Source organism: Toxorhynchites rutilus, chromosome 3, assembly GCF_029784135.1.
Source record: "Toxorhynchites rutilus septentrionalis strain SRP chromosome 3, ASM2978413v1, whole genome shotgun sequence".
Taxonomy (NCBI): domain Eukaryota; kingdom Metazoa; phylum Arthropoda; class Insecta; order Diptera; family Culicidae; genus Toxorhynchites; species Toxorhynchites rutilus.
Genome location: NC_073746.1, coordinates 114,423,618 through 114,448,115, shown reverse-complemented (window position 1 = coordinate 114,448,115; position 24,498 = coordinate 114,423,618). Strand labels below are relative to the sequence as shown.

The 24,498-nt window shown below is 34.1% G+C and overlaps 1 protein-coding gene across 15 annotated transcripts in view; it reads left to right on the top strand.

Moving 5' to 3' along the window:
* Positions 1-24,498, top strand: part of LOC129775310 (restin homolog) — a 253,909-nt gene that overhangs the window by 135,961 nt on the left and 93,450 nt on the right. For 11 of the 15 annotated variants that reach the window (XM_055779900.1, XM_055779901.1, XM_055779894.1 and 8 more), the window contains 3 exons: positions 4,228-4,314; positions 17,730-17,843; positions 18,345-18,401. The exons of 1 other annotated variant lie outside the window; for it this stretch is intronic. In XM_055779900.1, coding sequence (XP_055635875.1) covers positions 4,228-4,314; positions 17,730-17,843; positions 18,345-18,401 — 258 coding nt within the window. The remainder of the gene's footprint in view (positions 1-4,227; positions 4,315-17,729; positions 17,844-18,344; positions 18,402-24,498) is intronic. 3 more of the 15 variants (XM_055779903.1, XM_055779906.1, XM_055779899.1) reach the window with 2 other exon arrangements.

Genomic DNA, 24,498 nt, shown 5'->3' with positions numbered 1-24,498 from the left:
GTTCGCCTAGTTAAGAAGTGAGATAAGTCTGCCATAAAAAATAAAACAAATAAATAAATAATTTAACTTAAAAGTAAGTATTTATGTACAATACAGAAACAAAATACATAATTCTTAACCAGAAAACATAAAATGCTAAATACTACAATACACAAATGTACACCTGTTACAAGTGCTAAGTTTAAAATTTGAGGTGATTTTTAAAATGCTGTAATTTTGTGAAAAAATCATAACATGAAGATGTGTTATGCATAATTTAGAAAATTCAACTTCTTGAAATATTCGAGGGACACATTTTTATCTTGGTGTGTGTGTAGATGAAGTGAACAAAAATATTGGGAAGAAATAAAAACCCGATTTCTTTCTGTTTTTCCAAAGTCTTTGTAGACAAACACATTTTTTTGTGCTAACTAAGTCAATAGCAAATCGAATTAAACTTATCAATCAGCTTACATTTGATTCCTAGAACGTTCCTTTAGGAACTTTCAATACAGAGATATTATTATTTGAATGAAAAAAATATCCCTTCGTTTATGATGATGAATATTTTAATAAATAATGATCGCACCGTAAAACAGGTAGGCAGTTTTGAAAATCCCAATAAATTCCAAGAAAAGATTCTACACATTCTGTAATTTTTTGCGTCGACAAAAAAAAAATTAAATATTTGCATCGATTTTGAAAGTACCAAAAACAGGTTTTTTTTTGTAATTTTTCAGAAAATCTTTCGTAATTTTTCAAATACAGGTCGGACTCGATTATCCGGAGTATTGATTTATTTTCACTCCGGATAATTGAATCATAAAAAAAACGAATTTTCTCTCGGTAAATGTAATATAATTATGATTTGCACTTATTTATTGAACGGTTCTATCTAGCTTGGACCCGTCTGTATGTTTGTGACTTTGTAACTTTGTAACTTTGTAACTTTGTAACTTCGTAACTTCGTAACTTCGTAACTTTGTCTGTAGCGCCCCCCCTTCCCCCCCCCCCCTTTACCCCCTTCCTGTTGACCGTATGATCTGGAATTTGGAACACATCTTTATCTCTGGTGTCATTATAAAACGAATACGCAGTTTTGATCTTGAAAATTCAAGATGGTGGCCGGTACAAAATGGTGGATTATATACATATTTTCTCAAAATCCCATGAATGTTGATTCGCATTTTGTTTCATTTTTTCTTCAAATAATTTGAAACAAACAATTATTAAGATGGAAATTTCGCATTTTGCTTCATTTTTTCTTCAAATAATTCGAAACAAACAATTATTAAGATGGAAACTTCAACTTGATTTCGACTGTTGTCCGTTTAATTATTTTCAAAGAATTAAGTTTTTTGTCTGTTAAACAACGAAAAATCGTATACTGTGATCCTTTGCTTTGACAAAACCAGCTAATTTCTGAAAACTGGAAAGAGTTCAAGACCCGACTCTGGATGATATTGCATGTTCATTCCGTTGGGTGAAATCCCAATAGTTCAAGTTATGATATCACTCAATATAAATCAATTGTCAACACTGTAAAAAATATATATCCTTCATCTCCTTGCTGTAAAATAACACGCTGCAGCTTGTTGTGGCTGCACATTTACATAAAACCCCTATTATATCTAGCATTTAATGTGTCATAAAACTCGCTGATCCACCGCCACGGTAGTTTCACTTGAAGAATAAACCATTTTCACATTAAAATTTTAAGTCGCTGTCCTCATAGATAACAAAACGGAACTGAGCATAAAATGCCATTCCACTCTCTAGCGATTTGGTCAACGATAAGAAGTAAGTGCCGTGTTTTTTTTTTGCTATCAAACTTCCAAATGCTTGTGTGACTGGCGTTGTTCGCAGTGGAAGATTTTAGATACCGCTTCATTGCACCGTCAAACCCGGGAATGACAAATCGAGCGAATTATTCTATTTTATGGAGCCGAGCAAGAGTGGCAAGTCAAAAATCTCATATTTGGCAAGGTAGTGGAAATTTTCACAGTTCGCAGCGTGGTTCTGCTTGCTGGGTGCATGTTAGTGTAAGGAAGGACATCCACAAAATTAGTTCCAAGGAAGAACAGCTTCGTAAGATTACGCTATCGAGAAACCAGTTTGATATTCCTGGGAATCCGTTTCACTCACTGTGTATTTTTCCTTCAAAACATGCATACAGAAGAAGAAAAAAAAACTTTTCAGGCTGCTTTCGGGGAAAGCGCTGCTGAGTTATCGTTCTTCGCTTATGAGCTGAAACGGTCTGGGAAGTCTTTTGTTTGAACTGAATCTCGAGGGAATACGATGCATTATGTATCAATCCGTTCTGAAAATCATGAAATAAAACGAACTAAATAGCTACTGCAGGAACATTTTTAACGATTACTGCTCAGAACAGCAGAAATAGATAGACAAAAAAAATCGGAAAAGCAACATAGGGGTAGTGGGGGCGAATTGGCCATGGGGGGCAAAGTGGTCACCTGCTTGTTTGGTAGTATATCTATTGACTATAGATGCCGTATTGATAGTCACCTTATGTATGAAGAATTTAATGACTTTTGAGTCACTCTGTACTTCATTGTAATACAAATCAAAATACAAATGAAAAAAGAAATTACTCTCTCGATAGCCATTTGGCCGTAGTTCTGTGCGCATGGTATCTAAGGAATTTCTCATGAAATTTAGTTTATTCAATCTGATATGTTGGACAAATCATCAGTTTGGACGACTGTTCACATATTCTAGGAGAGGTGAACAGATATTTTGTTTAAACTCACCGATTAATTAGCATACAAATTATTTTCATGTTTGGGGGCAAAGTGGTCATAGGTGAATAACAACTTACAATGTTCTGTTTACTAAAGCTGATATACCTCATCACATTCTGCTGTTGAAGAAGATGCTTTTTTGGTTTTGACCCTGGATAAATATGCCACTCCAACTAAAAAAGCATAATAAAGCTTCATTATGCGGAACGTTATGTGTTTCTTACTACGTTTTTGTATGCAAGAGAAAATTAAAATTGAGACTCTAGGTGAACAGACCAAGCTTATTTCATACATGTACCTACTGTAATAAATATAATTTAAACAAATTTGGACGAAAAAAACGCATAAATCTCTCCCATTTAGCCCCGACTAGGTGACCCCCCCCGAAAAAGTTCGATTTTTCACCTTTTTTTCTAATGATGAAAAGTGTACTATTTTGAATTTTTATAGTGAGGGCTATCTTGAAGAATAATGAGTTGAACTATAATATTCTTCGAAAAACGGGATTTGAATCGGTATGTAGGCGCTGGAAATGGGCATATTCCTTAGGGTGACCACTTTGCCCCCACTTCCCCTATATGATGATTGTGAATCATAATTTGACTATTTATCGATATAATTTCAGGCACGGAAAATATAGACGGCAACACACATACGTTTAGTCCACATAACATTGCCTTATATTTGATTGCAAACATCAGAATGATTACTTCTCATTTTATAAAAAAAAGTGTCCGGAACATTTAAACTCTGATAAATTTCTACATGCTAAAAATAAAACAATCTTATTTTTTTTTAATTGAAGAAGCATGACATATTTGTCCGCCAAACACAAAATCGCACACAAAGTAATTAGCTCTCGGCAGACAGCGTGTTTTCGCTATCTCTGCTATCGCCACGCTCCTGTCAATCGATAATTTACAAGTAAACAGTTTTGGGTGACACAGAGATAATGAGATCCACGCGGCAATAGAAATACGGTACCAATCTAGGCACCAGTTATGATGAGTTGTCCACAGAGATCTCAAGATCTGAGATGGTATCTGTCGGCACCGTTCAACAAGTTGTTAGCCTAGAAAGAAATGACACCACCCGCCAGTCGTTTTCGACAGTAGGAAAACAAACATGCAGACAATATGTGTCTTGCAGGATATCTAGCTGTTGCTGACATCGAAATTCGCTTTAACTTATCTGTTATCAGTAATGATTTTGTTTTTTTGTTGTTCTTTCTGAACCCAGTGTGCGCTTGTTACTAATGCTAGTGTGTGTTTTTGTTTTATTTTCTTTCTTTTTTTCCCACATGTACACACTTCAATTCATCCGAAAAACAAAACATACTTTTATTCGTGTCATCCTACGCTGTTCGCCGCTTCATTGACGCCGCCGGCATCCCAAATCATTCACCTGCAAAATTGGCAATCATACGTCGCAAACATCATCACCATGATCATCGTCATCTGGCGTGCAAATTTGAATGGTGTTGCAGACGGCTCATCGGACACCACATCGAGTATTCTAGCGAGTAGGATGAGACGGCCTAGCGATACGGACTACAGCAAGTCGCTGTTGGCAGGTAAGCTGTAATTGTGTGTTTGTTGCGCTTGTTTTAACTTCTAGGGAACTTTTTTTCCTCCGTTCATTCAAATCTCCCAGCGTTTTCGTTTGAACTCGGTATAACGATGAATGAATTTTAATGTCGGAAAACTGGGTGTGCTCCAGCTGAAGTCTGTGAAATAAATTGAGACGAAAACGTGTTTATACAGAATGGCCGAACAAAAGATTTTTTATTCCATCGTAAATTTTGGTTACCCTATTTTTGACAACATTAAAATAAGCGCTCTATCATATGTCGAAGACTGTTTATGTCTAGAGAATAACTGTCGAGCTCTAGATGCCAATTTTCACTTAAATGCGCTTCCTAGATAATTTTGCAATGGCGTGAAAAACCAAAATGTACGTTGTTCACCATAATTATTATGAGGTACCATATAGAGATTCATAAAAACTATTTAAATTTCTTATTTATTACCATATACAATATTTTCCATAGGACAAATTTCATGCCAACTCGTCTTAGAAGTTTGGCAGCACCATCTCAGATAGTAGTGAAACGTTGTGGGTGTTAAGACACGGTTCATTTAAGCAACTTTGCATACTTGAAATATTCGAAAAGGAATTAGACTACTTTTTGGAAAGACAATTTTTTTTTCTTAATTCTTTACAAAAATTCATAATTTAAAAACTACGATACCGACAAAATTCTTGTCAAAGGTAGGAAATTGTTTAAATTTTCACAAAAAAATACCAAAAATTTTTTGGAAAAAATTTCGCTGACAAAAAAGTTATTTTAAAAATTAAAGATCATTTTTCTCAAAAACTTTTTTTTTTTTTAAATTCCTAATATAAATATATATGAATAGCCCTTACAATTTACAACAAGTCGTCCTTACATCGGAAGATGTGCACTTTTACAGAGAAAAAGTTTTTCCAACAACAGCTTTTTCATGTTTACTTTGAAAAAAATACAACTTATCCTAATTTTGTTTAAAGTCAAGATAGCATTACTGTATTCGACAAAGTTTTAGACCTTGTTAAAATATAAACTTTTGTCGAAGACATCAACTTTCTATCTTTTATAGTTTTTGGAATATAAGTCAGTTTTGTATGAAGACTCCTGAAAAAAATAATGTTTTGCTCGTGACATTTTTGTGTGTGAATTCTCACGTTTGACATGTTCTTGACATGTTTCCAAGTAGATAAAAGTTGGCAGAGCATGTAAATTGCGATAATTTATACATAAAAATGTTACGAATTAAACATTAATAGTATTTTTTCAAAGAATAAAAAGAAAAAGTTGTTTTTTTTTATCCCATTTATTTATTTATCAGGCTCATTAGCATTTTATCTGTAACAGAGCCGGTTTTTTATCGTGTACATGTACATATGTTTATGTTTCTATAAATTGTAAATTACACAGAAGTAGTAGCCATTTAGGCGTTAGGTTTTCTGTTCCATTACATTATGGTAAATTACACTCTAGTAGCCATTTCGGCGTAAGGGTATTCTATCTGTTCTTCCATTGTTCAGCAGACCGGACAGTGGAGACAGTTGATATTGATCATTGTTGGGTTATTTATAGAACAGCAGCCCGATGTTTCTTGCAGAGCAGAGCAGTTGTATGGATGAATCGATCTTTGTTCCACCGTGGATCGATCTCCATAGCTGATGATGGTTGCGTGGACGTAGTTATTCTATAACAACACAAAGATGGTCAATTGAGGGCCCTGAGTTTGAACTCACGATCGATCGCTTAGTAAGCGAACGCGTAACCAAGTGGCTACGAAGATCCCCCGAAAAAGTTGTTGTTCGAAAAACTTTTTCCATGTAAATGTGTCCATCGTCCGATATGCGGAAAACTTGTTGGAAGTTTTGAGGGCTAGTTATACATATTTTTTTCAGAATTTTAAAAGCATATGTTTTCGAGAAAAATGAATTTCAATTTTCAAAATATCTTTTTTCAATGAATTTTTTTTAAAAAAATTCTTTGATAATTTTTAATGAACCAAAATAATGTGACACAGTCATGTTTAATCGTAAATGTTAACTATCAATCTACTGATTTTTTTTACACTTCTTCATTGTGACTGGACCCCTATGTTATGTAGCTTAGAATCTTTGTAATCTATAGAATATTATTAGCGTGACAAGATAAGGTGATCTTTTTCAAGGAAAATTAATTCCGACCGCAAAGGGTTAAGTGTAAAATATCAGTTCGGTAACATCATTTGTAGAGTGGTCCGAAAAACAAATGTTCATCCCCTTTTTGCAAAAATGACTTTTTTTTTCTAAAAAAATCACATTTTTTAACTACTAGACCGATTCAGATGATATCATATTATCATATCACATTAAAGCCAATTAACAATCGCTATGAATCATTGTAGGCGCGTGGCAGTCTGGTCGCATAGGAATATCGAACGAAGACTAAGAACGTGTTAACTTTGAAAAATCTTAACAGAAAATAACAAAAAAAAACTCATCTCTTATTTTTTTTATATGTTATGTAAAAAGGACTGAGCTTTCAAGAAAATATATTAAAAAAATGTAGCGCCCTCTGTCTCAAATCAATTAAACTATAAAAAAAAACAAATACAACCAATAATTATAAAAGAACGAAGTCATCGCTTTTTCAAGGACTTGCTGATCTTTAAAATAAAACATACTTCAAGATTTGAATTGAATATGTAGATAGATATTTGCGCCATTCAACGCTTGTCTTGTATGTATTACCTACCTTCTCCCAACTCAAAATTCATCACGCCTACACCCAAAATTCATTTTTAGCACATGATTTGGCATTTTGATTTATTATTTTTTGATTTGTTTTGTTTGGGAATTCTGGTATATATTGCTATACTGTACATATATTACAAATATATATATACGGTAGGGTGCAAATGAAAATAGTCATCTTGAATTTCAAAAAGTTACCTCATAAAAATGTTCACCACCTCGAAATAACATCCTATGCAGAATATCAGCTCAATCGGACTTAAGGGAGAGTGACGCAAAGTTTGAGTTTTTTCTGAAAATCGAAAAATCAGCCGAGGGGGAAGGGAGTAAAGGAAATCGGGGTTTCCGAAAAAAAAGTTCTTATTCCAAATGTCTTAAAATTGCTCGAAAAAATCGGTAAGAATTTTGTTAAAAATCGACAGTCTGCGTTTTTTTTTTCCAATAAAATATTTTTTTTCGCTTGGTCGTTTTCCGTCTGATAAGTCGATTGTTGAAAAAAAAATCTTTTGAAATAACTGTAAATCTCGACGTGACTTAAGAAAAAAACATTTTTTGAAACCCCCGATTTCCGGTGATTTTTCGCCGGAAATTTCAACGTCACTGCGACTCTAGTAAATGATGTCCGAATGAGGTGATATTTTGCACAGGGTATATTATCGTGCAAATCAACATTTCGGTGCAAGTTCCGGATGATAAATCAAGATTACTAATAGGAGTACCGGTAAGTTTATTGGTTTTTTTCAAGTCACAACTTTTTCTCATCTTTCTGGCAATCCACGGATCCCTTTGCAAAAATAATCGGCCGGTTTGTCGGCTAACCACGAATCGATCCAATTTTTGACTTCATCAAAATTGGAGAAGTGCTGGTCAACCAGGCCATGTTGCATTGATCGAAAAAGGTAGTAATAGGACGGAGCAATGTCTGGAGAATACGGTGGGTGGCATAGAACCCCCCATTTCAGCGTTTCCAAGTATGTTTTGACTGGTTTCGCGACATGCGGCTGAGCATTGTCTGTCATTGTCATGTCTGGAAATTTGATTCAATAGAATAATAATCAAGTTACGCCATCTATTGTAAAATCGAAGAAACTTACCGGTACACCTAATATTTTTATTGGCACCCAAAACGTTTCGTTTCTGTTTCGTTTCGTATTCCAGAAAGAAGTCCCAGAAGTCGATTTTTGACAACAACAAAAAATCAGATTGACAGTAGATCTCGACGTTTTATTTTAAGACATTTGGTATCAACAATTTTTCTTCGAAAACCCGGTTTTCTTTTACTCCCCCCTTGGATGATTTTCAAAAAACTCAAACTTTGACCGCTTTGCGCCACTCTCCCTTGAGTCCGATTAAGCAGAAATTTTGCAAAGGGTTTTTTTTTCGAGGTGATGAACATTTTTATGGGGATTAGGTAGGAAGATTTGTTGAAGATTTTTAAGTGATCTACGCCCTCCTAAGAAATTCAACGTGGTAAAGAAGATTTTTCAAATTAAAACTTATGATCAACTATTAGGGAAAAAAATACAGGAAAAAGAATTTTATAGAATATTAGATTTTGTTTTCGTGCCCACTTCCTCTGAGGTTCCAGGAAATGTATGGTTTTGATTTCTGTTCATGGAAATTATTTTCTCCGTCTCTGACAAAATTTTCTAAAGCCTGTGGTAATATATAAATGGACTCTCAATCTTGAGGAAAAGCACGAATATCATTTGTTTTGTTTAAACTATTTTCCAAGACGACCGGTGAAGTCTCCAACAGAAGCTATTATATTTTAATTTCATCATTTCAGTTTTTCCTTTCTAATTGGATAATGGATTGCTATTTCACTCTGTATTCAATCAATATTATTTATTTTCAGATTTTTTTTAATTTTCCCTTCATTAGTGTGAATATTTAATCCAGGTAGATTGAATTCGGGTAAACGGCATTGGTGATTTCCGGTATTTAAGTTCATAAGTCCATCAAGCTTGGACTGTGTACACTCGAGTACAACTTTCGCAACATGGTATATTCAGCACTGCTGAAATTATTTATCATTTACGTATATTTTGAATGTACTCCAATCTCGTTAATCTAGTTTTAAAAACAGAATACAACATTCTCGAGAAGGAAATTTAATCTATTACATTTGAGATGTATAAGAGGGAGGAATGCATTTCCGTTGAGCACTTTTTATCCGTTTCGCCCTTTCATAACCCAAAATTAGTTTACCATTCCCCTTTTCGCTAGCACGGAACGTAAATATTTCGCAGTGTGCAAAAAAATCTATGGCAACGTCTCGTTGCTCTCATTCCACCATATAAAGACAGCAAGGAGTTCGTGGGAAATGGGGTCAGTCTGGCCATTCACACATTCAGCCGGCGGAGAAATTCAATGACTCATATGTTTTTGTATGAAATATGACACGCGACCCACACCGAGGAAAGTTCTAATTTGAGGCACGAGTGGCTTAACGGGAAGCATTTTTAGGGTACAATCTTTAATCTAGCAGAATAATATACAAATCAATGGCCCTTCTGGTTCGACGACAGATCGTGCCTTCAGTTACATTTCTTCGGAAGCATTCCCCGCAAGCTGTTTGCGATGTTGATTGCATTACACCACCCCCACGACTTCTCAGTAACTAATTTGGAGCAGATATAAGTTTGGAAGGTCCGTTCAACGAACGAAAATCACATATTGACCTAGGATTGAATTCGTTTGAGAGGGACCGGATGCGATTGGAAAGTTCCATTGCTATTAACAGCACTTTCCCCGGCGTTTTTCTTCCTTCTATGGGTGCTTTTATCGCCAAGCTAACTCAGAACAGAATGTTTCTTTTCCGAAGTGTATTCGCACGAAGCTCTCCTCCAGGAGAAGTGATAAATAATGCATCTCGGAAATTAAAAGCATCGTCACCGTCTTGTGGACGGAAATGTACGATTGGGAAGGTGCCTTTCCCAAGTTAATCCTACATACAGTCATCCTCTACCTGAGGACTGGTTCGGGTTCGGATAGAATGAAAAAGGGATTTGGAGCGGTTTTGAGAAAACTTGGTGCAGTATTAATACATCTTATGCTTAACAAGAATAAATTGCTTCTCGGTCGGTCCAATCAACCTCATCCAATTTGACGTCGAACCGCTCTTCCACCGCCCTCGGCGAAGTTTTTTTTGTGTCGAGAAAACACTCCGATGATTTTCTTCGAACAAACTTCCACGTCAATATCGGTATTATGAAGAGGTGCGGTTTTAAGGGAACTGATTTATTGTTCCAAGTTAATCCCTTCTCGTTTGGTGCTAAACAGTTCTCGGGCTGCAACAGTACCAAACGGAAGGAAATAAATAACTTCCAGTGGCAGCACACATAATTCACATCGTTCGGGGTGTGTTGCTTGATAGCGTCACAGCGGTACAAACAGAACAGGTACCGATGCCAATGTATCCGAGTTATAAGGTGTGCATTCGTTGGAAGGAAGCAACTTGGAAGTTCACAGGTACTAATGTCGAATCGGAACCACGCGCGCGATACGACGAAAGTAGCAAAAGAGCGTCAATTGAAATATTGGTCCACGGAGGTTTCCCGAAACAGCAATTTGTCACAGACGAATTTGTCACATGCGAGTGAATTTCTAATTCGTATTCAAGGAAAGAACGTTCCTCATGATTATGAAAATTTAAACTTGAGCGAACATTTTGAGGCTGCGATATGAAGGTTTTCTGTTGACGTTTGCTTCATCCAAAATTAAGTGAAATGGGAGAAAGATTTCAATGCGCATACGAGGATTTCCACCTCTGTCCAATATATCACGTTTGCGGTTGAAAACAATGAGCAATATGAGCAATTCCCAATAAAATCGACAAATGACAGAAAATGAGTATTTTTGATTCGAATGAAGTTTGTATTCTGTTCGAATCGGAGGAAATATGAGTTTTCTACAGCAATTGGAAATTGACTCGAGCATAACTTTTCGATAGGGCGTATCGAATTTAGTAGAAGAAGTCTTCAATCATTTATGTCTCAAAAATTATGAGTCGTACCGAAATAGTGTCTTAAAAGAGTATTAGAGTATTGATGCTCAAAAGTGAAAGAAATATACACTGAGAAAATAAATAAGTACTCTGTTTTTTATTTACGAAAAAACATTAATTTGTAATATCTAAAATATGTATTTTAATTTTTTTAATTTTTTTTTATTTTTTTCATATTAAATAGAAGTCATGTAGAAAATTTAAAAAATAATTCCAAGATGGTAAAACTATTTTTGACGAACTTGGAACATCGAGTTTTCATGAATTTTCGAAACATAGAGTTTTTGTTTGTTAGCAATCAATTTTAGCCACAATTTATGAATTCTGATGTGATTTGAAACAAAATCAATCTCCTTCTAAATGCAGCCGTCCTCGAGATATTAAAGAAATATTTCCAATTTATTGTCTTTTTATAGTACATATGCCTTTTTAATATGTTTGTCGTATTTTTCCGCTATGTCCCTATATTTTCCGGAGTTTAAAAGATAGTAATAGTAACACTAGATTTTTTTTCTATTTTTCATCAACATTTATTTTCCCTAACTATCGATTTTGTTGCATGTAATTTTATCTTTTCACTATTTTCTTTCGTTTCTGTACACATTATGATAACTTGTTGCTTGTTGAAAATTACATTTTTGTGAGATACTCTTCTTTTTGTTTGCTAGCCAAGTCAAATAACGTTTTTCACTCGTAATCGGATGTTCATGCTGCTTAGCCATACTAGCTCTTGTTGCCATCTGTTTTAATGTTCCACCAAATGCATCACAAGGTCCTTTGCCGTGTGATGTTGCAAAAAATGCCATTCTGCGTCAATGTCATATTTCAGTTTAAACTGACATAAACTCGCAATTTTTTTTTCAATTTTTTTAGTGGGATGCGGCACCATCCGACATGAAATTCATTCCTGTCATACTACCTGCATGCATTTAAAAAAAAATTATCAATTTACAAATAAATACTTGCACAGTTATTATGTCATGACTTAAAACATCAGATATAACTACAAAGCTTAAATTTGCCAGAGAACCTTTTTCATCCTTATAATAAAGAACGAATGGATGAATTGTTGCTTGATCATTGTTCCAGTGATGACATTAAATTTCATCTTGAACCACGACTGAATAATTTTTGAAAAAGTATTCTATTTAAATAAATAAAAAATAAAAAATATAAAAATATAAAAAATATTCTATTAGAAAATCACAACAATCTCATTTTCTTGCAAATTAGCTTTTATATTGTTAAGAAAGAAAGGGACTGTTGTGTTTTAATGTAACCTAAGTGGGTATTTTTCTAATTTTTCGCAAAACTACGATACAAATTCATCCACAAATTCATCCATATATATATACATATATATATATATATATATATATATATACATATATATATATATATATATATATATATATATATATATATATATATATATATATATATATATATATATATATATATATATATATATATATATATATATATATATATATATATATATATATATATATTAGGCTGTCAAAAAAGTTACAATCATCTGTTTTAAGTCAAATATGCGCCGTTTTGTTCGATGACTTGTTCCCAACGAGATGCCAACTTCATAATACCCCTCCATAATACAGGCCTCTTTTGTGGCTAACTTCTGACTACCTAGCTCGTTCACCATGGATAAAAACAGGTGGTAGTCATTTGGTGCAAGGTCCGGACTATACGGCGGATGAAAAAGAACCTCCCGTCCGAGCTCCCGGAGCTTCTGGCGCGTCACCAAAGAAGTGTGTGGCCTGGCGTTGTCCTGATGGAAGATAATGCGGCCTCTGTTTATCAAAGATGGCCTCTTCTTCATGAGTGCTACCTTCAAGCGGTCCAGTTGTTGGCAGTACAGGTTCGAATTGAGCGTTTGGCCATAGGGAAGCAGCTCATAATAGATTATTCCTTGACAATCCCACCGAACACACAGCACAACCTTCCTGGGCGTTAATGAGGGCTTGGCCACCGTCTGAGCCGCTTCAGCGGGCTTCGACCACGACCGTTTGCGCTTCACGTTGTCGTTAGTGACCCACTTTTCATCGCCAGTCACCATCCGCTTCAGAAACGGGTCGATTTTGTTGCGATTCAGCAGCGATTCACATTCGTCGATACGGTCAAAGATGTTTTTTTGCGTCAACGTGTGTGGCACCCATACATCGAGCTTCTCTGTGAATCCAAGTTTCTTCAAATGGATAATAACGGTTTGATGACTTATCCCCAGCTTTTGGCCGATGCTACGGCTGCTACTATGCCGGTCTTTCTCGGCTAGTTCAGCGATTTTGTCGCAATTTTCGACGACATGCCTTCCGGAGCGTGGCGCATCTTCGACGACCTCTACACCAGAACGAAAACGTTGAAACCATTGTTGTGCGGTGGTAATGGAAACTGTATCGGGTCCATAAACTGCACAAATTTTATTGGCAGCTTGAGATGCATTTTTGCCTTTGTCATAGTAGTACTGTAAAATATGTCGGATTTTCTCTTTGTTTTGCTCCATATTTGCGACACTGTAACTCACGAACGACTTAACCAAACAAAACACTGTCAAGGACTATATTATAGCGCAAAAATACCTTTCCAACAAGCTATAGTATGATTCGATACAATGAATACAACTAGAACTACGCGCTTACAACGACACCTCGCGGAAATACCGCAGGACTTTTTTGACAGCCTAATATATATATATATTTGGGAATTTTAAAAAAATACGTTTTTGAGAAAAATGAATTTTAATTTTTGAAATAACTTTTTTTTCAGCAAAATCTTTTTCCAAAAAATTTTTGGTTTTTTTTGTGAAAATTTAAACAATTTCCTACATTTCATCCTTTGACAAGAATTTTATAGGTATCGTAGTTTTTAAATTATAAATTTTTGTAAATAATTAAAAAAAAATTGTCTTTCCAAAAAGTAGTCTAATTATTTTTCGAATATTTCAAGTATGCAAAGTTGCTTAAATGACCCATGTCTTTACATCCACAACGTTTCACTGCTATCTGAAATTGTGCTGCCGACTCCTAAGACGAGTTGGCGTGGAATTCGTCTATATCCAATTCTGCAATTTTGATTGATTTCATTATATCTGTTGAAAGTTTCCCGCAATGACGTTAATTATAATCTCTATTGAACGTGTTGACGCTTCCCACCTCCAGGTAATGATCGACTGATCTCGTTGTCAGTATAAAATTCCGAAACATGATTTTTAACATATTCACTTAAACTTGGCCCTTATTTGCTATGCGGTTTAGACATTACATTTTTTTCATTTACCAGTTTTTTGGCTTGAATTGCCATATACAGTGACTCAAACTCGTAGTAGTACCCCACCATGCAATTTTCTATCCACTACTTTTGAATGTCGAAAATAAGCTTTTGAAACATTTTATTGAGATAATACGTCATTTTAAAGCTTAAACCTTCAATTTTTGGAATATTTCACGAACATATTGTTATCTTGGTGTGTGTGTGTGTGTGTGTGTAGGTGTAGTGGACAAAAATATGAAGAAGAAATAAGAAGTCGATTTCTTTCTGTTTTTATAGAAATTTTGTGAATTTACTATACAGTTTTGTTTGAATGAAAAATTACCTCTTCGTCTTTGATGATGAATAATTTAATAACCAACGATCGCAACGCACACCAAAAGGCAGTTTTGAAAACTTCAATAAATTCTGTACGAGTTTAATTTGTTGCTTTGACGAACACAAATTTATTTTATTTTTTTGCATCAATTTTAAAAAAATTCCAAAAACAAGATTTTAGAAAATATTCTGTAATTTTGCAAATATTATAGTAAGTTTTAATATGAGCAGGGAAATTCTTAGACTAGTGTACCACCAAAATATCTGTGAACATTTCATATTGATACGTTCAGCCGTTTTTTTGTCGATCGACCAAACTTTGGAGTAAATTTAAAAAACACTTCAACGCATATTATACCACAAATTCATAATGCTATGAGTACTCTTTCGTGTTCATACGTTTTTAGGTTCTAGGATTGCAAGAAGTGATGCTACTCACATGTATACATACGCATTCTTACATACACATGTACTCCTCACCCACAAACTCATGAAAACGAAAGTTTATTAAATTATTGATCGACAAAAAAACGAAGGGGAAATTTTTCATTCAACTAAACATATCTCTGTGTTGAAGCATCCTACAGACAAGTTATATGTACCAAATGGAAGCTATAAAGTTCATTGGATTTTCTATTGACTTGGTTGACAAAAATATGTTCATTCACAAAATTTCTGTGAAAACAGAAAAAAAAATATTTCTTATTTCTTCTGGATATTTTTGTCCACTGCATCTACACACACCAAGATAACAATATGTTCATACAACATTCCAAAAGCTGAAAAAAGGTCTAAGCTTTAAAATGATGTATATATCATTATCCTAATAAAATGTTTCGAAAGCTTATTTCCGACTTTCAAAAGTATTGGAAAGAGCAAAATCGGCAAAATCGTTAAAATTTTAACGTTTTCTGACCTTGATTGATAAACTTATTAAACTCTTTTGTTTATATTTCGATTCTTCGTCTTCTTCATGTGAAAAGGAAAATAGATTTCTTTTAATACCTTTAGAAATTTCTTTGAATTTTTGTCTCTGTGTGCAGAAATTTCTCTTTGAGCTGATTGATAATCTCATCAAACTCTTTTGCCTTTTGTTTATATTTCGACTCTTCGTCATCTTCATGTGAAAAGGAAAATAGATTTTTTCTAATACCTTTAGAAATTTCTTTGAATTTTTGCTTGGGGTAACTGGTCTGTCCTCGTCATTACCGGTGGAACGTTAATACCGGCAATTCCCTTGTTGAATGGCTCAATGGGAATCTTGCGAAGATGCTGAAACAACTTAAATTGTTGATGGAACTTCATCTAAAGTATTTCCTACTGCTATCGGTTCATCTACATCTGGATTAGAAAGTTGCTCTTCTGTATTGTTCTGCTCCTCAGTATTGCACTGCTTCGGTTTGGAAGAGAATAGATCTAAAAGGATATTGCATCCCATTAACTTAAGTTTTTCAATCACTGACACTGTTAAGAAACGTATTTCAGATGAAGATTTCTTACCGTTTTTCGGAAACGATTTACAACACGAGAAAATTTTGTTGCAGTCCATTGTGGTATACTGTTATTCACTCTATAAGAGATACCTTAAAAATACCTGACTTCAGGTACTATCTAGTAAACAAGTTAACTATTTTTGTACTCATAACGTCCGGTTGAATCAAGGTGTATTTGTGTTGTTGAGATTTCAATTCTACTCTGGAAATTGGTGTAATTTGTGCAACACGAATAAGATGTTAAATGTATGTTTTAAGATAAAAAAAAATTAATATCGCTACGTTTTGTATTACCCCCGTCTCTTCCAATGTTTTTCAACTCCTAAACATATTTTTACCATAATTATGTATTTGGAAGAGTTGTAGGATATTATTAGCAAATTCGTAAAATTTCATGAACATGGCGGTTAACACGACAAACATATTAAAAGGGCCTATTTACTATATAAAAAGACAAAAAAATACAAATATATTTGTTTAATATTTCGAGAATTACTGTATTAAGAAAGAGATTTATAATGAGCTTTTTTGTTTTAACTCACATCAGGATTCATAGTTCAAGGCTTCAATTTTAGCCACAAATTATATTTCACATACAAAAATTCTATGTTTCGAAAATTCATAAAAATTCAATGCTCCACAAAGTACGTCAGTCAATTTTACCATCTTGGAATATTTTTTTTTTTGAATTTTCTACATAACTTCTATTTTATATGAAAAGAAAAATAAAATAAAAAATACATATTTCAGATATTGCAAAGTACAGTTTTTTTTCGTAAATAGAAAAAGAGTACTAATTTTTTCTCAGTATATATTTTCCAGGTTTGAACATCACTACTCTATAATTATTTCTAAGACACTATTCCGGTACGACTCATAGTTTTTGAGATATAAATTAACAAAGATTTCTCTTACTAAAATCGACACACCCTATTGAATGTTACCCTTGAGTCAAGAATTGAGAATACATATTTTAAAATCTGCATTTTTATGGACGATTTCATTTGGAATTGTTCATATATTTTAGCAGATTGGGATGTAATATCAACAATTAAACTTGACTGGGGAATACGTGTCTCAACAGCCTCGAAGTGTTAATGAGCCACAATATGTTTCTTGCAGACACTCAACTCTCTCTTAGAATATTTTTCAAATGGTTATGACTGAAACTTGGTTTAGAACCTTGTTACAATTTTTTGCATTATTTTGTTATAATTTCGTTTCATTTTTTTAATTTACTATGTCTAGTTTTCTTACAATTAACCTAGTTTTAAGCATGTGTGTGTATTTATTTTCAATCTACAGTAGCTAAACTTTGTACTATTTTTCTTTCATCTCCGTGTGTGCGTGTCCGTATATTTTCCTGCATGCTCTGCAAACTTCTGTGTACACAAAACCGACTAATTCAAACACATGACCACATCCCGTGCGGTATCTTGAATAAATCATCATCACCTTCGAAACGCCATACGCGTCCTGTCCTCTCCGCACGGTGGGACATCAACACGTGGAAAACACCCACCCACCCGAATGTCACACGGTGACCGCACGGTTGGTTTGGTCCCTTCCTCCCCCCGCGCAATATAGACGTTGACGAGGAAAGCGAGACTGACCTGGCGAACGAACGAACATTGAGATCTTCCCACTCACCCGATTCCGGCTTCCGAAGCAATCGGACCTCCCAGGACCGGAAGACGTCAAGTAAGTGCAGCATGCATTTTATTCATGTGATTGTGTAATGATTTGTGATTGGCTTTTTGTTCTAAATTTTTCCTTTATTTCTATTATTTATATTTCGAAGAGTAGTTTCTTTGTCTGTAGTAAAAAGTTGTGTTTTTTTCCTTTTTTTCTATCTTACCATTTGCACGCCATCATCTTTAACGTGTGACCTGCACCATCTGTTTACGTTTGTATGTTTGTATGCTTTCGAATTCTTGCAAAACCTCATTGTGTGTGATCACCTCGCAACAACAAAAAACATACATAATTTTCCGTGCACAACAACAACAACAACACCGCCGCCGACTGCTGGACGGACTGCTCGGGGGTTTTGTCATCCGGGCGTAAATCATGGCACATTACATTACACAACTTGTGGTGTAATTCGTTACCATCGTCGTGTTCCGTTCGCTCTAAATTAATTTCTTCCTGTCCCCTGTGGAACATGTACCGATGTGCCGGTTCTGACCTCTCCCTCCGAAGGTACATCTACCGGATCGGATCTCTACTGGGAGGCGACTGGACGACGCAGGAGCTCAGGTAATTGTATAGTGCATTCGCTTTCACACACATTGCATGTTCATCGTATGAGTTCGTGGGGTTAGTAGAGTTGGCAATTTGACCCCTTTGGTGGAGGAGGAAAGAGATGTTGTGTGTTGCTGGCTTACGCCATCGTAGCTGATGGTGGATTTTGGTCAGAAGTAAAACGGTAAGTGGCACCTGTTGCTTGCCTGGCGGTGAATTTAGAATTAATACCAGTGAGCGCCGGCAGCTAAGCCGCAAATTACTCATCCTAATGGTGCTCCAGAGAACGTGCCGACAGTGACAAAATGTTGCCCTGCAGATTGTTCGCAACGTCGTCCCACGACTAGCCCGGGGCGATGGATCTATTATCCGATTGCTTTTAGAAGTTTTCATATCATGTTTCGGGAATTTTCACATATCCAGGGCCTAGTTTACCCAGCGAGCTGCACGTACATAGGTTGTTGTTTATTAGACTAAATTTGAAGTGAACGAACCACAAATGATTGTGTTCACGGTGATGAGCGAAACAAGCACTGCTTGGACAGGACATTGAATTATTTTTCTTTTTCACGACACTCGACTTATATTGTAGAGACTTGCGGGAACGATATGTTGATGTTGATGTAGATTCTTCACAAAGTATTATTTTAATGTTAAAATGTAAACAAGCAGAAGTTGTTTTCCGTAAAACATATTTTCATAAACGTTTTTGCTCAGAGCATTTATTTCCACGACATACAGCGAGACCACATATAGTACCTTTATGGAACAGAAAATAATAATGAAACATAGGACAGCCCTCATAAATGTGCCTTTGTTACATAAAATCAATTAAAATTGTATTTTCTCATAAATAAATGATAGTTGAAAGCTTCATTGCACAAATCCATTCACTACATAAGGCAAGTAGAGAATTACGATGAATAAATCTGCACTGTTCTAATTCTAATATGTCGTACTTATTTCAATTCATATTAGAATTAGAACAGCGTCCTATGTTTCATTATTATTTTTTGTTCCATAAAGGTACCATATGCGGTCTCGCTGTTTGTCGTGGAAATAAATGCTCTGAGCAAATACGTTGCATGAATACAGTTATAGCTCTCATCTCATCAAAGTATATAAAAAATAATAAGGAAGAAAAGCCGAAAATTTGCCGTCATTAACTGCAATTTATTTTATAACCCTCAATCTTATAAAAGCCAAGTGCAGAAGTAAAAATTTATGTGTTCAAATGTTCACAGAAGAATTGAAACATTATTTAAAAAAACTGTACAACTGTAAAATTATCTACACACCTGATGAAAGTTTTTATCCGAAGGTTAAAATTTCAAATAAAAATATTTTTTTCACTCAAACAGCAAATTTAGTGCATCTCGAGAACGGTCTTTCATAAAATGATAAGTTACTGAACTTCCATGAAAAAATGATCCACCGAAAAAGAATACAGCGCGGACTCGATTATATACAGTCTCTGATTTATTTCCACTGTATATAATCGAATCCTGTATATAATCGAGTCAAAAAAATTTTTTTATTAGTTTTTTAGGCATATATTTTTCGTTTATTGAAATTAGAAGAAAAAAAAATTTGATTCATCCCCTTAAAATCAGAAAACACCTTTCTCACATGAAAAAAAAATTCTTTTCCAGAATCTCTCAAGAGGTGATAGATAATCATATTTGATGGAAAAAATCTTTCTACGCATATGTTCGAATTTTAACAATGAATATGAACAATGTTATAGAACTTTTCTTTGTTTCGGACTCTGTTGCCTCAAATTAGCTCTACACTTAAAAGTACGCTACGTAAGCCAATGCTGTTGCCTTCATTTGAAAGATGAGAAAATTTAGTACAGGATATAGTGGTGGACCATCTAAATTAGTGGATTTAAATAACTGTTTTGGAAGTAAATATTTCAAAGTTAGTAATTTTTAATGTGTGATTATTAATCTTATCCCAAAAATTGAGATTGAACTTCAATGTTTCTATCAATCTACACCACTCTACAATTTGTTCTTTGACACCCAACTTCTATCTTTCTTAGTTTCGCTGCAATATCGATTCAAACAATTCCTGGTAAAAATTCAAGCAAAATCTTCAAAAATCGCGATTTTTACTCCATTCTACTTACTATATTTGGAGAACGGTCTTTCATAGAATGATAATTTACTGAACTTCCATGAAAAAAGTGATCCACCGAAAAAGAATACAGCGCGGACTCGATTGTATACAGTTTCTGAATTATTTTCACTGTATATAATCGAGCCGAAAAAAAAACATTTTTTTATTTGTTTTTAGGCATACATTTTTCGTTTATTAAAATTAAAAGAAAAAAATAATTTTTGATTCATTCCCTTAAAGTCAGAAAACACCTTTCTCACATGAAAAAAAATATTTTTTCCAGAATCTGTCAGGAGGTGATAGATAATCATATTTAATGGAAAATATCCTTCTACGCATATCGAAATTTAACAATGACAGAGTTATAGAACTTTTCTTTGTTTCTGACTCTGTTGCCTCAAATTGGCTCTACACTTAAAAGTACGCTACGTAAGCCAATGCTGTTGCCTTCATTTGAAAGATGAGTGGAACATCTAAATTAGTGGAAGTGGAACTGTTTTGGAAGTAAAAATTTAAAAGTTAGTAATTTTTAATGTGTGATTTTAAATTTTATCCCAAAAATTTATATTGAACTTAATTGTTTCTATCAATCAAACTAAAGTTCTTAAACCACTCTACAATTTGTTCTTTGACATCCAACTTCTATCTTTCATAATTTTGCTGCAATATCGATTTAAACAATTCCTGGTAAATATTCAAGCAAGATCTTCAAAAAATCACGATTTTTACTCCACTTTACTTATAATAGCCACTTGAATTTCACCTTAACGATGAAAGGTAACATTTTTCCTTGAAATAAGTCATATTTGCACTATAAAAAAATATTTTTTCGAGCTGTATGTAATCGAGTCCAACCTATAGTGAGGTTGGGGAAAAAGTGATCCAGTATTTTTTGGGTGAAATTCAAAACTATTTCTGAAAAACCATAGCAATAGATTTCTACAATCTTCTCCTGATCCCAGTGCGAGAAAAAGGTGATAATCATTTGGTGCCAGGTCTGAACTATATGGTGGATGCATTAAAACATCCCAATCAAGCTCTCGGAATTGTGTGGCCTTGCGTTATCCTGATGGAACACAACATCTGTTCTGTTGGCCAATTCTGAACATTTCTGTTCAATCGCTAACTTCAAACGTTCCATTTGTTGACAGTAGAGATTATAATTTAGTGTATTGCAGTGAGAATTTTTTTTAATTAAAAAAAAAATAATGAAAAATAAAAAAAATTGAAGTTAAATTGCACGTATTCTACTATGGCACCATATCGGCACCATAAACATCAATCACAATTTCAGCGGCCTGGCTTACATTTTCGCATTTATAAAATAAAAAGTGTAAAATGTACCGAATTTTCTCTTTGTTGACCTCCATTGTTAACACCCTGTAACCCACAACTAAATGGAACAAACAAACAACAAAAGATTTTTTTTCTAGTGTGAAATGCCATCTTTACAACGAGCCTAAACTTGAAATTGTATGATCGATATTACGCGAGATATTGATCACTAAAACCAGTCAACGAAAAAATAATGAATACGTGTATTTTTCAAAACTTTCTGTTTTCAAATTGAAAACAAAATTGAAGCATTTTTTTTTTCAAAAAACTTTACAACTGTAAAAATATTTTTTCAAAAATATTGTGTTTTTTATTGATTTGAAGTAGAGATGAAACGGATATCCGATATCCGGCCTATTCGGTCAATATTTGTTATCCAGCTGGATCCGGATATTAGAAAAAAAATCAATAATTTCTAATTAGCACAAGATAAATCAGCAAAACACCTCATTAACATGATTCATACATCATTGAAAATAAGGTTTGATTACTGAAACGTCCATAGATGCTCTGAAAATCTCAGAAGATTCTAATAAGATTTTCTGCCGAGCTGTTTCCGTTCCAAGAACTCCTAAATAATCTGACTTGTGAACCTAGGGGCCAAAAAGGTTGAAATTTGGTAATTTGAATCTTCTCATAAGTAATTGAATCCAGCGTTTGAAGATGCTCTCATGCGAGGTAAGTTCGGTGTTCTATGTGCTGTCTTATCCTTATCCGAATACTTTTTCATGCAGGATTACCTCGGAAGAAGCCAGAACTATTTTCTGTTGTTTCTTCAAATGCCTGAAGAAGCCTAATGCACTGCTCCATAAACTACCACTTTTGTGTCATCATATTTTCATTGCGACAAATTTTACTCTCGAAAGCCTCATAACGCCAAGGTTCTTTATTGACCGTTTGGTTCTCCGGAAGGAAATGGACAATATCATATCAATAATCGCCGAGTTTTTCGCAGGGCGGAAAACATTCGAGTTTGACATTGATGCTTAGAACAATGATCTGAATTCTGAACCCGGATTTGGAATCTAAAATTCGTAATCTAAAATCAAGGACCGGATTCTACAATTTGGAATGTGATACCAAATTTTGGAATCTGTAGTTGAAGGTTATAATCAGGAGTCGAGATTTTGAAATAATATGATGGAATCAGAATAAAGGTAATCTTTGGAACTTAAAGTGCACTCGACAAAAAATTAGAGGAACAGAGTGTGAAGTTGAAAATTTTAGGTGATTTTTGACATGCTGTAACTTCTTGAGAAATCAACGCATACAGGTGCGATATACGTCAATTAATTCAGGTACAATTTTTCCATTTTTCAGGTACTGGTCGGATTTGATTATATATGTTCGATTATACACTGTCTAAAAAAAAATTTTTTTTGTATTTCAAATATGACTTATTTTTAATTGGCTCTTATGAGTGCAGTTGAGTGAAAATCGAGATTTTGGTAGATTTCAGTTGAAGATTCACCATGAATTGTTCGTAATGATATTGCAGCAAAATTAAAAGAAGACAGTTCGGTGTCAAAGAGCGAACTGTAGAGCGATCAGAGAGCTTAAATTTGGTTTCGTAACTGCATCCTGTATTAATTTTTTTCATCTTTCAAATGGAAGCCACAGAATTGTCCTACGAGGATTTTTTTTAATCAGCCATTCCATGCCAAACCGATATAGTGGTTCTCAGATTTTCGTGAAAAGTGGTAGTTTTGTTCTTTATCACAAAACATTAGACCCGTATTATTTTATTTTTTCAGTAGGGTGACTATTTTCATTTTAGGGTTGTCCGAAAAATTAACTTTTCCTTTTTTTTTTTTTTTCCAAAAATGACTTTTTTCAAAAATTCATAACTTTTGAACTACTAGACCGATTCAGATGATCAACATATCAAATTAAAGCCAATCACCTGGTGATACGAAACCAGAGAGACTTTTATTCGTTTTTGAGATATGATTTTTCAAAGTTAACCGATGGTTCGAAAAAAAAAATTTCTTCTTTTTTCCAACACAAAAAATCATAACTTTTGATCTACTAGACCGACTCAGTTGATTGTTACATTAAATTAAAGTCACTTAGATAGTCTTTTTTGAAAAATATAAAACATGCAAAAAAATGGATTTTGATTGTATTAATTTTTTATAGTTTACATGGTGTCGGGACCAAGAATGCTATTTTTTAAATATTTTTTTCTTGAAAGTTGAGGTTTTTTTGCATCACATATCCAAAAATCAGAGATGTGTTATTTTTCGTTTTTATGTTATGGTTTTTCAAAATTAACACGTTTTCAGTCTTCGTTCAATATTTCTATGCGACTAGAGTGGATGTATGCGACTAGAATTCAATTAATTGGCAAATGTGTCATTTTTTCTAAAGAAGGCTAGCTAATTGGCTTTAATTTGATATATCGATAATCTGAATCGGTCAAGTAGTTCAAAAGTAATAAGTTTTTGAAAAAAGGCATTTTTGGAAAGAAAGTGAAAAATGATTTTTTGGAAAAATCTAGGAAAATTTTGAGCTTGGAAAAATCCTAGCTCAAAAACGAATAATACGCCTCTCTGGTTTCGACATATGTTATGTGAAAAATCTCAGCTTTTCAAAAAAAAATATAAAAAATTTAGTGCCCCTGGTCCCGAGACTATGAAAACAATAAAAAACG